Here is a 16,970-nt window from a genome sequence, read left to right on the forward strand (position 1 = left end):
CTCTTACATTTTGGTACAGAGTTCAAGCATTTATTCAAAAACCAGATATGGCTCTACTAAATAACCTTACATTAAGATAGTTAAATATAAACTGGAATCTAGTGGAATATAAAAAGTAGTTAGTTGCAGCGTTATTAATACTAGAAGTAGGCTGGGTGTAGTGGCTCATGCCTGTAATATCAGCACTTTAGAAGGCTGAGGCAGGCAGATCACCTGAGAGTTTGAGAACAGCCTGGCCAACATGGCGAAACCCTGTCTCTACTAACAATACAAAAACTAGCTGGGTGTAGTGGTGGGTGCCTATAAATTCCAGCTACTCAAGAGGCTGAGGCAGGAGAATCACTTGAACCAGGGAAATGGAGGTTGCAGTGAGCCAAGATCATGCCACTGTACTCCAGCCTGGGCAACAGAGCGACAATCCATCTCAAAAACAAAACAAAACAAAACAAAAATACTAGGAGGATTGAAGAAAGAATTACAGGATTAAGGGTATAAGGGAGGTCATCTAAGGAGGTACTGTTAACAACAACAAAAAAAATGCTGTGTACACAAATGATTAGAAACATAAAAAATACATATTTGTATTCATGGACCAAAAAGTAATGTGAAAGATACTGTTAAGATGACAGTATTATAAAATTTTATATCAACATTTTAAATGTTCAAAAAGAAAATCTATGTGCCTGAGACACAATAATTAAGAAAGAAAATCTAAACAACCCCACTGTCTGGACAGCAATGACAGAAATACAGATTGTGGCATATTCACACAATGGAATAACATTCAACAATAAAAACAAAAAGCTAGGAATACATTTAACAACTGGAATAAGACAAAATGAGCAGAAAAAGGCAAAATTACATGCATACTATACAATTCCATATTTATAATAGTTCAAAATTAAGCATAATAAAACTACTGTTTAGAGATGCATCATCAGGTAGCAAAGACATAAAGAAAAGCAAATGCAAATCCTTCCATACTTGCAGTGCTGATAAGCTAGATACATTTTAAAATTTAGACATCATCACTATTTCTCTAAGACCTGGCAAATTGCCCCACAAGCCAAGATACTGGCTCACTAGAGGCAGGCTGCTGTAATTGGAAAGCAGTGTATTGGTGCTACGGTTTGAATGTATCCCCCAAAGTTCATGTATTGGGAACCTCATCCCCAATTCAGATGGTGTTGGGAGGTGGGACCTAATGAGAGGAGTTTGGGCCATGGAGGCACCACTCTCATCAATGAATTCATGCCATTATCTCAGGAGTGGGTTCTTTATTAAGGACAAGTTACCACCTTTTTTTTTTGAGACAGAGTCTCACTCTGTTGTCCAGGCTGGACTGCAGCGGCAGGATCTCAGCTCACTGCAACCTCTGCCTCCTGGGTTCAAGTGATTCTCCTGCCTCAGCCTCCTGAGTAGCTGGGACTACAGTAGAGATGGGGTTTCATCCTGTTATCCAGGATGGTCTCAATTTCCTGACCTCGTGATCTGCCCACCTCAGCCTCCCAAAGTGTTGGGATTACAGGCATGAGCCACCACGCCCAGCCTGAGCTTGATCACTTCTTGCTCTCTCTCACACTTTTCATTGCTCTTCTGCCTAATGCCATGGGATGATGCAGCAAGAAGACCCTCACCAGATGCTGGTCCCTCAATCTTCCCAGCCTCCAGAACTGTGAGAAATCAATTTCTGTTCTTTATAAATTACCTAGTCTCAGGTATTCTGCTGTAGCAGCACAAAACGGACTAAGAAAATGAGACTGAACGTCTTCTGGAATGCTGGTGATATTCTATTTCTTGATGAGTGAAGTTACATAGCCTTTGCAATTGAGAAGTTGAGTTTTTATGCCTTGTATATTTTGTGTTACTATTTCAAATTTTAGAAAAGGGCTTAAAATGGCCATGTGCGGTGGCTGCAGTGAACTGGGATGGCACCACTGTACTCCAGCCTAGGTGACAGAGGGAGGCCAGTCTCAAAAACAAGTCGGGGGGAGGGGCTTAAAAAATCTAGATCTATCTCGAAACAGTTTACTGCTATGTTCAGGCAAAAGAAAAAAAACAAATCCGGCCAGGTGTGGTGGCTCACACCTGTAATCCCAGCACTTTGGGAGGCCGAGGCGGGTGGATCACAAGGTCAAGAGATTGAGACCATCCTGGTCAACATGGTGAAACGCTGTCTCTACTAAAAATACAAAAAATTAGCTGGGCATAGTGGTGCGTGCCTGTAATCCCAGCTACTCAGGAGGCTGAGGGAGACTTGCCTGAACCCAGGAGGCGGAGGTTGCGGTGAGCTGAGATCGCGCCATCGCACTCTAGCCTGGGTAACAAGAGCGAAACTCCGTCTCAAAAAAAAAAAAAAAAGAAAAGAAAAGAAAAATCTAGATCTGTAGCGCTAGAATCCTCAGTATGAGCTACCTTTCTTCTACAGAGGAATTAAGTAGTCTGAAGCAATGAATAAGTATGTTACAAATTTAGTGGGGTGGCAAGAAAACTCAATTCGCTCTTCACAAAAACCTTCTTATATAAATGTGTGAAAGTGGTCAGACTCAAAATGGAGGCAGTAATGTTAAGAAAACTCTGACAAACAGAGCTAGGGAAAGCCATGAAGAGAGAGTTCTCATGTTTGTATGCCTGATAATGAAGATGACTACAAAAACCATAATCTTGCACAAAGACCACTGCAACCTTCCACAAAAAAATACTTCTGAAAAAAAAAAAAAAACTTCTTCAAGGACATCTGCCCAACAACTGCTCACCCAACCTCGGACTGGCGTCACTCTTGTTATCAGTCTTTGGAGCCAAGGATAATTATTTCAAAACAGTATGTCACCCTCATTTTTGTCTTTAAAAACCTCTGCCTTCCTTACCTCCCTGAATAGGCGCAAGTTTCCTATGGCATTCCCACTGCAATGCTCTATTCCCAAACAAACATCATTTTCTTTTAGAGAGCCTCTCTCTGTTTGTTATTTAGGTTGACAAATAACTAGCTTATTGTAAAATTCAAATCTCGCAAACTGACCCTTACAAGCCAATCATTTTTTAAGAAACTTTCTTAGCCATACCAACCTAACATGTTAGTTACACAGAAGAATGAGGGTACAGGGGAATTCATTTTTTACTTCTGTAGATTGTAAGAGCACAGGCTAATTCTGGGTCCAGTAATTTGTAACAATCACTTTTTAATTCTACAGCTTCCTGATGAAAGGAGATTAAGGCACTCCTTTGATGGCCCAGTTGTGCTATGTGGTTTTTTTATTTGTTTCTGAATGTTCAACAGAGTTCATTTCTTCATCTTCCTAGTATCATGATTTTTTCACATCCTCTCTGCTTAAACTATTAAAAGTGGATTTTGCTTCAAACTAAGAACCCTGAACAATACAATAACAGGCATCAAAAGAGGGGCACTGGAATAATGGAACCTAAAATGCTACATTTGCTTAGTGGAAGAGGTAAGAGGGTAGATATGAAAAATACCAATGTTGCGGCCGGGCGCGGTGGCTCACGTCTGTAATCCCAGCACTTTGGGAGGCTGAGGCGGATGGATCATTTGAGGTTGGGAGTTCAAGACCAGCCTGACCAACAAGGAGAAACCCAGTCTCTACTAAAAATACAAAATTAGTCGGGTGTGGTGGCCCATGCCTGTAATCCCAGCTACTCGAGAGGCTGAGGTAGGAGAATCACTTGAATCCAGGAGGCAGAGGTTGCAGTGAGCCGAAATCATGCCACTGCACTCCAGCCTGGGCAACAAGAGCGAAACTCCGTCTAAAAAGAAAAAAAAAAAATCCCAATATTGCAGGCTGGAATTATTATGCAGTGACTATAAACATCAAGTCAAATTGTCACCTACTATACCTTGAAAGGCAGACCACATACCAAACAAGTTGTAGAATTAGGAGAAAATGAAAGGAAAAAGAGAGGACACTGGCAGATGTGTTGGCTGGTGTCAGAATTTACAAAAATTTCAGCAAATTCGCAAAAAAGAGAAATAACTCATTCTAGAAGTAGTCTTCAAGCAGACTACTACAGTTTGTACTCCAAGTTGACCTAAGAGTCACGAATTTGGAACTAATAGATTCTGTTCATTTGTAACAGTGAACCTAGAAATCAGAAGGCCCATGTTCCAGACCCATAAATTCCTCAAATTAACTTGGCATTTATGCTCTTAATCTCAGCTTCCTTTGGGGTAAGAATCTTGCTTCTGGAGAGCTCATAAAGTGTTAATAGAAGCAGCAAGTCCTAAAACTGGTTATAAGCTATTTAAAGAACTAGACAAAACATTTTCCAAAGAAAAGCACACTGGAAATGGGATATTCTAAATTCTACCCTTTAAAAAATCTTTTGGCTCTCCTTATGGCTTTGACTAGGACACAAAGAAAAGTATGTTCACCCTTAAACATAGTAAATTTAAGCCATGTCTTAATGTAGAAATGAATTTTAAAAATTTCACATAACAATAAGTAAAAGCCAAAAGTAGAATATGTGAGTCATGGAAGAATATCTAGTGCTAGGATTTTTATTCTCCTCCACACATGCTTTCACACTGAGAGGAGCCACTAGGGAAAGGCTGAGTATGCAGAGAAAAGGGGTAATAAGATGGTATCTCAAAGGAGGTGGGAGGATTTACACTGAAAAGAAGATCCTTAAAACAGTGTTTGAACTAACAATTTAAAAAATAAAAAAAAGAAAATGCTATATAAAAGAAAGAATATTTCTTCCTTGAAGAAGAGAGAAAAAAACATAATACGGAGAAGGTGGGGTTTTCTTTATGCAACATGGCAAAAAAGTTAAAGAGTGTTAGGCTTGTTTGGCTATTTTTCTTATCAGGTAAGTAATTTCCTGAGATATGAAGAACGATTTGAGAAGAACCTGAATAAGCACTGTATTTGTGGCACTAATCCCAGAACTGCGGTGAGAAGGGGAAAGAATAACAAATAATTGTTGAATACTTAATAAACTCCAGCACTATCATATAATTTACATTTCTCAAAATAAACTAGATGCCATTAATCCTATTACAGTCAACAAACTTGGGTATTCGGGTTATAGGATTTATCTAAGAAAAAGCTGCCTGAACCCAAAGTATGTTTTCTTCACTATCCCACACCTCCTACCTAAGTGTGAGTAACATCAAGAGTATTCTGGACCGGGCATAGTGGCTCATGCCTGTAACCCCAACATTTTAGGAGGCCAAGGTGGGCAGATCATCTGAGGTCAGGAGTTCAAGACCAGCCTGACCAACACGGGAAAAAAAAATCCAAAAATTAGCCAGCATAGTGACACACACCTGTAATCCCAACTACTCTGGGAGGCTGAGCTTGTAGTGAGCCAAAAATGCACCCCTGCATTCCAGTCTAGGCAACAGAGTGAGACTCTGTCTCAATAAATAAACAAACAAACTGCTTTGCACTTGTGTTCACAGGATTAGAGATCTTTAAGAGAATATCTGAAAATCAAAGTAATAAGAAGTTAAAGATACAGATGAGAGAGAAGAATTAAAGCTGCTGACACAGGGTCTAGGCAGGAGGAAGGGAAATGAAACCATGAAGAACATTGAAATGTCAGAATATCTTGATATAAAAAAGCATATATATTAGAAATGAAGAGAAATAGAAATAAAAAAGGAAATGAAAGAGCTGCAAAGAAAGACTAGCTATTGTTTAAGACTCTTAAGACTGGACTGGGAGCAGTGGTTCATGCCTGTAATCCCAGCACTTTGGGAGGTCAAGTCAGGTGGACGATCACCTGAACCTGGAGTGCAAGTCGAGATCAGCCTGGGCAATATGGTGAAACCCATCTCTATTTTTAAAGAAATACAAAAATTAGCCAAGAGTGATACTGCACATCTGTAGTCCCAGCTACTCCGGGGGCTGAGAGGTGGAGTGCTTGAGCAAGGGGGTTGAGCTGTGACCATGCCACTGTACTCCTGCCTGGGCAACAGAGGAAGGCTACCTTTTTTTCAGATGAAGTCTCGCTCAGTCACCCAGGCTCGAGTGCAATAGCACTATCTCGTCTCACTGCAACCTCTGCCTCCCAGGTTCAAGTGATTCCCCTGCCTCAGCCTCCCAAGTAGCTGGGATTACAGTTGTGTGCCATCATGACCAGCTAGTTTTTTTTGTATTTAGTAGAGATGGGGTTTCACCATGTTGGTCAGGCTGGTATTGAACTCCTGACCTCAGAAGACCCACCTGCCTCGGCTTCCCAAAGTGCTGGGATTATAGGGGTGAACCACCATGCCCAGCAGATTCTGTCTTAAAAAGAAAGAAAAGGGCTGGGCACCTGTAGTCCCAGATACCTGGGAGGGCTAAGGTAGGAGGATTGCTTAAGCCTGGGAGGTTGAAGCTACAGTGAGCCATGATTGCACCACTGAGCTCCAGCCTGGATGACAGAGTGAGACCCTGTCTTTAAAAAACAAACAAAACGAAAAACAACATCAAAAAATCACAATGAGGAGTCATCAACAGCAAGAGTCCTGGCTTCTCTCAGTCTTGATTTGACTAGTCACAGAAAATCTGCTCCAAATCTTGGCTGCCCTAGGATAATTCCTCAGGTATTTATCACTAACAGAGTGGCTTGGCAATACTTTACAGTTAGTTATAGCAGTACTCCTACCATGCTCTAAGCATGTCATTTCCCCATTTTCTTTCCTTGTATTTCCAAGATATAAACATGAAGCAGCTAACCCAAAGAAAGCAATCAACAATAGTTTGTAAAAATCAATTGCAAAATAAGATACATTTTAAAAGAACATACCTTGATATGTCTTCCCATCTATTTCAACTTCATAGGACTCCATAACTTCTTGGATGGCCTCACCAACATCACACAGACGAACATCAATTCCAGCACACTAAAAAAAGAATAATGTATGCTTTATAATTCAAAGTGCAAAATTTTCATAGCAACTTTTTTTTTTTTACATTTAAAAATAAGGGACAATCAGAAAAACTGCTTTGTACATTATAACTTCCTGTTTAAAATACTTTGCAGAGGATTATGGGAGGATGGTGAAGTATTAAGCACCAGGAATCTGTCTCCCTACATAGACAACAACTGCACTGACAAAATCTGTCTGATGTAACTACTTGGGAACTCTGGAGTCTACTGACGCCTTGCAATTTCCAGGGGAATAATGGGATGGTCAAATGTGGTTAATTTCCATCCATTTTAGCTCTCAGCACAGCAGCAGTGCCACTATATACCCTTCCATAAGCTCATGGTTGGCTTGTGTTCCTGGAACAACATGCACACAGCTTGGGGGTATCTGGGTAGGCAAAACAGACTTTGTCCTAAATGCTAGCGATCCCTGGTTGCTGCTCCTGGTCACAAAGGTGCAGATACAGAAGTGGCCATTGTTGTTGCATCTGCCCTCGTAGTTGCAAACCTCGGTCCCTACCCCTCTGGCCAAAGTGACCTCTAGGGGATTTCCAAGTGGTGAGCACTCTCCCCTCCACTCCCTCACACTTGGCATGGCCTCCAGCCCACACTCATTTTTCTTTTTCTCTCTCTTTAAGGGTCAGATATTAAAGACTAGGTCATTCAAAAACAACTGCATGTACAAGAAAATTTTAAAATGAGCACACACGCCCAGGGAAAGACCTGAGAAAACCTAAAGTGTACACCTCAGGTGGATCCTTGGCAGAGACTGCCAACAAGAATCAAAAACAAAAAAACAAACCAAAACAAAAAATCTAAAATAACTGCTGGGGAAGGGGGAATATCTGATTTCCAGAATTACCATATTACATTCAAATATGCAGTGTTCAACAAAAACAAGGCATACAAGGAAATAAGAACACCCATTCAAAGGAAAATAATAAATCGACGTAAACTATCCCTGAAAAAAAAAACCTGATGGCAGATCTACTACTAGATAAACACTTCAAAACAATTCTTCTAAAGATGCTTAAAAAAATTAAAGACAATGAAAGAGTCAAAAAATATATATATGAACAAAATGAAAATATCAACAAAGAAATAGAAAACCTAAAACAAAAAAAAATTTCTGGAGTTGAAAAGTACAATAACTAAAATGAAAAATTCACAAGAAGAATTCAAAAGTATTTGAGCAGGCAAAAAAAAGAACCAGCAAACTTGAAGGTAAGGACAAGGGAAATTATCAAGTCTAAGATTAAAAAAAAAGGTTAAAGTGAACAGAACCTCAGGGACCTGTATGTCAAAAGTAGACCTATACATGCATTATGGAAATTTTCAGAAGGAGAAAGGGAAGCAGAATATTTGAAAAAATAACGGCTGAAAACTCCCCAAATTTGATGAAATACAAGAATATATATAAACATCCAAGAAGTTCAAAGAACTCCAAAAAAGATGAACTCAAAGAAAATTCTCCACACAAAATTCCCTTTGAAAGCTGGCACTAAACAAGGATGCCCTCTCTCACCACTCCTATTCAGTATAGTATTGGAAGTTCTAGTCAGAGCAATCAGGCAGGGAAAAGAAATAAAGGGTATTCAAATAGGAAAGTAGGAAGTCAAACTGTCTCTATTTGTAGACGACATGATTGTATATTTAGAAGACCCCATTATCTCAGCCCAAAATCTCTTAAACTGCTAAGCAACTTCATCAAAGTCTCAAGATACAAAATCAATGTGCAGAAATCACAAGCATTCCTATACACCAATAACAGACTAACAGAGAGCCAAATCAAGAGCGAACTCCCATTCACAATTGCTACAAAGAGAATAAAATACCTAGGAATACAACTAACAAAGGATATAAAGGACCTCTTCAAGGAGAACTACAAACCACTGCTCAAGGAAGTAAGAGAGGACACAAACAGATGGAAAAACATTCCATGCTCATGGTTAGGAAGAATCAATATCATGAAAATGGCCATACTGCCCAAAGTAGTTTATAGATTCAATGCTATCTCCATCAAGCTACCAATGCCCTTCTTCACAGAACTGGAAAAAAACCACCTTAAACTTCATATGGAACCAAAGAGAGCCCGCATAGCCAAGACAATCCTAAGCAAAAAGAACAAAGCTGGAGGCATCAAGCTACCTGACTTCAAACTACTACAAGGCTACAGGAATCAAAACATCATGGTACTGGTACCAAAACAGAGATATAGACCAATGGAACAGAACAGAGGCCTCAGAAGTAATGCCACATATCTACAACCATCTGATCTTTGACAAACCTGACAAAAACAAGAAATGGGGAAGGATTCCCTGTTTAATAAATGGTGTTGGGAAAACTGGCTAGTCATGTGCAAAAAGCTGAAACTGGACCCTTCCCTTACACCTTACATTAAAATTAACTCCAGATAGATTAAAGACTTAAACATAAGACCTAACACCATAAAAACCCTAGAAGAAAACCTAGGCAAAACCATTCAGGACATAGGCATAGGCAAGGACTTCACAACCAAAACACCAAAAGCATTGGCAACAAAAGCCAAAATAGATAAATGGGATCTAATTAAACTCCACAGCTTCTCTACAGCAAAAGAAACAATCATTAGAGTGAACCGGCAACCAACAGAATGGGAAAAAATTTTTGCAATCTACCCATCTGACAAAGGGCTAATATCCAGAATCTACAAAGAACAAAAACAGATTTACAAGAAAAAAACAAACCCATTCAAAAGTGGGCGAAGGATATGAACAGACACTTTTCAAAAGAAGACATATATGAGGCCAACAAACATATGAAAAATGCTCATCACCATTGGTCATTAGAGAAATGCAAATCAAAACCACACTGAGATACCACCTCATGCCAGTTAGAATGACGATCATTAAAAAATCTGGAGACAACAAATGCTGAAGAGGATGTGGAGAAATAGGAACACTTTTACACTGTTGGTGGGAGTGTAAATTAGTTCAACCATTGTGGAAGACAGTGTGGCAATTCCTCAAGGATCTAGAAATAGAAATTCCATTTGACCCAGCAATCTCATTACTGGGTATATACCCAAAGAACTATAAATCATTTCTACTATAAAGACACATGCACACATATGTTCATTGCAGCCCTGTGTATAAGACCCAAATGCCCATCAATGATAGACTGGACAACAAAAATGTGGCACATATATATCATGGAATACTATGTATGTAGCCATAAAAAACAATGAGTTCGAGTCCTTTGTAGGGACATGGACGAATCTGGAAACCATCATCTTGGCTAACTGACACAAGAACAGAAAATCAAACACCACATGTTCTCACTCATAGGCAGGTGTTGAACAATGAGAACACATGGACACAGGGAGGGGAGCATCACACACTGGGGTCTGCTGGGGGTGGCTAGGAGAGGGACAGCAGGGAATGGGAAAGTTGGGGAGGGACAACATGGGGAGAAATGCCAGATACAGGTGACGGGAGAGATGGAGGCAGCAAACCACCTTGCCATGTATGTACCTATGCAACAATCATGCATGATCTACACATGTACCCCAGAACCTAAAGTAGAAAAAAAAAAAAAAACTTTCTAAAGGACAAAGAGGGAAACATGAAAGCAACAAGAAAGAAGTGATTCACTATATACAAGGAATGCTCAATTAGACTTAAGCACATTTCACACTAGAAACTTGGGAGGCTAGAAGGCAGCTGCAACATATTCAAGGGCTAACTAAAAGAAAAAAAGTTGTCACCCATGAATCCTATTTGGGAAAACTGTCCTTCAAAAGTGAGAAAGAAATCAGGCTGGGTGTGGTGGCTCATGTCTGTAATCCCAGCACATTGGAAGGCCAAGGTGGGAATCACTTGAACCCAGGAATTCAAGACCAGCCTGGCCAACAAAGTGAGACCCCCATCTCTATAAAAAGTTTTAAAAATTCGCAAGGCATTGTGGCACATGCCTATAGTTTCAGATACTTGGGGAACTGAGGTGGGAGGATTTCAAGGTGGCTCATGCCTGTAATCCCATCACTTTGGGAGGCCGAAGCAGGTGAATCATGAGGTCAGGAGTTCAAGACCATCCTGGCTAACACAGTGAAACTCTGTCTCTACTAAAAATACCAAAATTAGCCAGGCGTGGTGGCATGTGCCTGTAATCCCAGCTACTCGAGAGGCTGAGGCAGGAGAATCACTTCAACCCGGGAGGCGGAGGTTGCAGTGAGCCGAGATCACACCATTGCACTCCAGCCTGGGCGACAGATGAAGACTCTGTCTCCAAAAAAGAAATGCTCTGCAAAGGATACTATATAGTAACTTGAAGCCATATGAATTTTTTTAAAAAAGTAAATAAATGGGCAATGGTAACAACTAGTACTATTGTAACGATGGTCTGCAAACACTATTTGTTTTCCACATGACTTAAGGAACAAATATATTTTAAAATTACTTTTATTCTAAGAGCTAGTATTATGTATCATTATAACTTTGGTTTGTAACTCTGTATTCTATTTTCTACATAATTCAAGAGACTCATGTATTTAAAAGAATTATTAGGCCAGGCATAGTGGCTCATGCCCGTAATCTCAACACTGGGAAGCCAAGGTGGCAAGATGGTTTGTGACCAGGAGTTCCAGATCAGCCTGGGCAAGATAGTAAGACCCTGTATCTACAAAAACATTTAAAATTTTATTTTATTTTAAAAATTAGCTGGATGTAGTGGTACACGCCTGTGGTCCTGGCTACTTGAGAGCTAAGGCAGGAGGACTGCTTGAGCCCAGGAGGTCAAGGCTGCAGTGAACTGTGTTCATATCACTGTATTCCAGCCTGGGTAACAAGTGAGACCCTGTCTCAAAACAAACAAACAAACAAAAACCCCAAAACCTGACAAAGGAAAACCTTGAACCTGATGGCTTCCAGTGGTTTATTCTACCAAACATTTAAAGAACTAATGCCAATCCTCAAACTTTTCTAAAAACCTGAAGAGAATACTTTCTAAGTGTTTATATGAAACCAGCACTACTCTGATATCAAAGCCAGACAAAGACACCATAAGCAAACTACAGGCCAATATTCTTATGAACACTGATGCAAAATCCTTCATAAAATATTAGCAAACCTGGCCGGCATGGTGGCTCACACCTATAATCCTAGTGCTCTGGGAGGCCAAGGCAGGTGGATCACGAGGTCAGAAGATTGAGACGATCCCAGCTAATAGAGTTAAACCCTGTCTTTACTAAAATTACAAAAAAATTAGCCGGGTGTGGTGGCCCATGCCTGTAATCCCAGCTACTCGGGAGGCTGAGGCAGGTGAATCACTTGAACCCGGGAGGCTGAGGTTGCAGTGAGCCGAGACTGCACCACTGCACTCCAGCCTGGGTGACAGAGCAAGACTCTGTTTCAAAAAGAAACCAAGCAAATCAAATTCAATTGCACATTAAAAGAAATACACACCATGACTTAGTGGGATTTATTCGTGAAATTCAAAGATGGTTCAACATATGAAAAACATTAACAGAATGAAGAAAGATAACCACATGACCATCTGAATAGATGCAAAAAAAGCATCTGACAAAATTCAACACCTTTTCATGATGAAAAGAATCAACAAACTAAGAACAGAAGTAAAACATCTCAATATAATAATAAAAGCCATCTACGGAAAACCTACAGCTAGCATCATATTCCATGATGAAAGATTGAAAGCTTTCCTCTAAGATCACAAACAAAGCAAGGAAGACTATCCACTTTTGCCGGTTTTACTCAACATAGGTCAGAACAATCAGGCAAGAAAAAAATAAAAAGGCATCTAAATTGGGAAGGAAGTAAAACTATCTTTGTTCACAGATTACATGATCTTACCTGTGGAAAACCCTAAAGATTCCACACAAAAGAAGTGTCAGAATAAATGAATTCAACCAAGTACAGGATACAAAATCAAAACATAAAATCAGTTGCATTTCTACATACTAACAATGGGCATTCTGAAAAGGAAATTACAAAAATAATTCCATTAACAATAGCTCAAAAAAAAATTAGGAATTAACCAAGAAGGTGAAAGGCATACAATGAAAACTACAAAACATTGTTGAAATAAATTAAAGACATAAATGGTAACACATCTGATACGGTTTGACTCTGTGTCTTCGCCCAAATCTCATCTCAAGTTGTAATCGCCATGTGTCAAGGGAGGGAGGTGATGGGATCATGAGGATGGTTCCCCCATGTTGGTCTCATAATAGAAGTTCTCACAAGATCTGATAGTTTTATAAGCATCTGACATTTCCTCTCTTGCAGTTCTCTCTCCTGCTGCCATGTTTCCTCTTTGCCTTTCACCTCGATTCTAAGTTTCCTAAGGCCTCCCCAGCCATGTGGAACTGTGAATAACTAAACTTCTTTCCTTTATGAATTACCCAGTCTCAGGTATTTCTTTATAGCAGTATGAAAATGGACTAATACAGCATCTCATGTCTATGGATTAGAAGACTATTGTTAAAATATCAATACCATCTGAAGCCATTTACACATTCAACACAATCCCTATCAAAATCCACTTGGTGGTTTTTGCATAAAAAAAAAAAGATCCTAAATTTATATGGAATCCCAAGACATACTAGATAGTCAAACAGTTTTTAAAAAGAACAAAGATGGAGAATTTACACTTTTCAATTTCAAAACTTACTATAAAGCTATAGTAATCAAAACAGTATGGACATCAGGCACAGTAGTTAATGCCTATAATCCCAGCACTCTGGGAGGCTGAGGTGGGAGGACTGCTTGAGATCGGGAGTTCAAGGCCAACCTGGGCAACACAGTGAGACTTGTCTCTATAAAAAATAAAATTGCTGGGTATGGTGGCACAAGCCTGTAGTCCCAACTACTCAGGAGGATGAGGTAGGAGAATTGCTTAAGCCCAGGAGGTACAGGCTGCAGTGAGTCAAGATCATGTCACTGTGATCCAGCCTGGGTAACAGAGCAAGACCCTGTCTCAAAACCAAAACCAAACCAAACCAAAAAAAACCCAAAACCCAGTGTGGTACTAGCATAAAGACAGACATGTAAACCCATAAAATAAAATGAAGATCTCAGAAATAAACCCTCACTTACAAAGGCAAATGATTCCTTTTTGTTTTTGGACAGGGTCTTGCTTTGTCACCCAGGATGGAATACAGTGGTGTAATCTTGGCTCACTGCAACCTCAATCGCCCTGGGCTCACATGATCCTCCTACCAGAGCCTCCTGAGTAGCTGGGACCACAAGGGTGCACCATTACACCTGGCTAATTTGGTTAATTTTTTGTAGAGATGGGGTCTTGCTATCTTGCCCAGGCTGGTCTTTAACTCCTGAGCTAGTGATTCTCCTACCTCGGTCTCCAAAAGTGCTGAGATTACATGCAAGAGCCACTGCGCCTGGCCTAGATGAGCTTTAACAAGGGTGTCAAGACCATTCAGTAGTAAAAGAACAGTCTTAACAAATGGTGCTGGGAAAACTGGACATGCGCACACAAAATACTGAATATGGACCTTCACTTAACACCATATAAAAAATTAACTCAAAATGGATCAAAGACCTAAGTTTAAGACCTGAAACTATAAATACCTTAAAAGGAAACAGAGTAAAAGCTTTATAACATTAGATTTAGCAATGATTTATTGGATATGACACCAAACGCACAGGCAACAAAAGAAAAAATAGACAAACTGGACGTCATAAAAATTAAAACATTTTATCCTTCAAAACACAGTATCTGGAGTAAAAAGGCAACCCACAAAATGACAAAAAAAATTTTCAAATAATATATCTGATGCAGGATTAATATCCAGATTCTATACAGAATTCCTAAAGCTCAACAACAAATGACTCAATTCAAAAATAGGCAACGAGCTGGGTACAGTGGCTCATGCCTGTAATCCTAGCACTGTGGGAGGCCAAGGTGAGGGGATGGCTTGAGCCCAGGAATTCAAGACCTATCTGGGGAACATAGCAAGACCTCTAATCTCTACTTTTTTTTTAATTAAAAAAAAATGAAAATGGGCAAAAAACTTGAATGGACATTTCTCCAAAGATATAAAAAACTACCCAGAAAATAGTGTTAGTGAAGAAATGGAAAAATTGGAACCCTTCCTTTTGTACTGTTGGTGGGAATGCAAAATGGTACAGCCATTGTGCAAAGCAGTATAGAAGATACTCAAAAAGTTTTAAAAAACGTTAACTACCAGCTGATTCAACATATCCACTTCTGAATATACCCAAAAGAACTGAAAACAGATCTTGAAGAGATATTTGTACACCCATATTCATAGCAGCAATATTCACAACAGCTAACTCATGGGAGCAATCCAAGTGTCCATCAATGGATGAATGGATAAGCAAAAATGTGGTATATAAAAATGTGTTGTAGCATATGTCAGAATTTACTTCCTTTATTCCGACATATGCTACAACATAGGTGAACCTTGAGTACATTGTGCTAAGTGAAATAAACCAGTCACAAAATCACAAATACTACATGACATATTTAAAATCATGTATAGTAGAACGGTGGTTGCCAGAGTAGGGGGAGAAGAGGAAATTGGGAGTTATTGTTTAATGAGTACTGAGTTTTCAGTTTTACAACATAAAAAGAGTAAACAGAGATGAATGGTAATGATGGTTGCACAATATTATAAGTTTACTTAATACCAGTGAACAACATATTGAAAAATGGCTGGGTGTGGGTGGCTCACACCTGTAATCCCAGCACTTTGAGAGGTTGAGGCAGGCAGATCGCAAGGTCAGGAGTTTGAGATCAGCCTGGCCAATATGGCGAAATCCCGTCTCTACTACAAATACAAAAATTAGCTGGACATGGTGGAAGGCACCTGTAGTCCTAGCTACTCAGGAGGCTGAGGCAGGAGAATCACTTGAACCCAGGAGGCGAAGGTTGCAGTGAGCCAAGATTGCACCATTGTGCTCCAGCCTGGGTAAAGACAGACTCCATCTCAAAAAAAAAAAAAAGTTAATATGGTAAATTTTATGTAATGTCTATTTTAATTGCAACTCCCTCCAAAAAAAAATTGCGTGGAGAAAAGCTGGGCTGTATCAGGGCTTGGTGGAAAAAGAGGAATGAATCAGTTTGAATCAGGTGAGCACAGATGATTTCGGTGGCAGTGAAAATACTCTATATAACGGTAGATGCATGTCATTATATATTTCAAACCCCTTAGAATGCATAATACTGAGAATGAACCCTAATGTAAACTATGAACTTTGAACAATTGTGATGTGGTCAATGTTGGTTCAAATGATTTCAACAAATATACCTATGTGGTAGGGATGCTGACGATAGAGGAAGTTGGGGAGGGGAGGGTATATGGGAAATCTCTGCACTTTCTGCTCAATTTTGCTGTGAACTTAAAATTGTTCTAAAAAAAAAAAAGCGCACACACAAAAATAATCATTGCCAACTGACAGGCAAATATAGATCCAAATTCTGTTTTAATAAATTTTAGCAGGGGAAAAACAAAACAAAACAAAACATCTTTGGTACACTATAATACAACTACTCGCTTAAAACCATGGAGCAATGGATTGTTTTGTTTGTCTTAATTACTCAAAGACCTTAAACAGGCCTTAAAAGTACTTAAATGCTGCAAGTGTTTAAAAGACCTTAAAGTGCTCAAAATACGTGAATGAAATGGTGCTTACAGATCACATACCTTTATTCCAGTGTTAGTAGCATCCTTTACAGCTTTTAATAATGCATCATATTTGGGATTAAAAGTGACGGTAAAAGCACAGTCAATAATCCTACCTGAAAGAGAAAATTCCTCTTTTAATTTTACTTATCAGCTAGTCAATTTATCTACTTTATAGCATTTATTCTATTAATCTTGGAGTTTAACAGAAAAATAGAATGAAGGCTCAAATAAAGGCTGTACTCCAAATACCCAGAGATTATTCATAATCAAAGAGACAAAAAGTAGAAGTATACAAATAATTCAGAATAAAAAGGAATAACTACATAGTTAGTATATATTACTCCAAGACAGCATCAATTCAGTGCTCACCCTGGCAGTTATACAAACATACAAACAGAAACAAAATGAATGCAAGAAAAGACTAGGGAAA

At 39.3% G+C, this 16,970-nt stretch overlaps 1 protein-coding gene across 2 annotated transcripts in view; it reads right to left on the minus strand.

The window, feature by feature from the left end:
* Positions 1 to 16,970, minus strand: part of METAP2 (methionyl aminopeptidase 2) — a 42,281-nt gene that overhangs the window by 2,447 nt on the left and 22,864 nt on the right. For both annotated transcript variants that reach the window (XM_012469313.3, XM_012469312.2), the window contains exons 7-8: positions 16,559 to 16,653; positions 6,751 to 6,847 (exon numbers count right to left, since the gene is read on the minus strand). In XM_012469313.3, coding sequence (XP_012324736.1) covers positions 6,751 to 6,847; positions 16,559 to 16,653 — 192 coding nt within the window. The remainder of the gene's footprint in view (positions 1 to 6,750; positions 6,848 to 16,558; positions 16,654 to 16,970) is intronic.

Source organism: Aotus nancymaae, unplaced genomic scaffold (genome assembly GCF_030222135.1).
Source record: "Aotus nancymaae isolate 86718 unplaced genomic scaffold, 86718_ANA_hifiasm-v0.15.2.pri h1tg000016l, whole genome shotgun sequence".
Classification (NCBI taxonomy): domain Eukaryota; kingdom Metazoa; phylum Chordata; class Mammalia; order Primates; family Aotidae; genus Aotus; species Aotus nancymaae.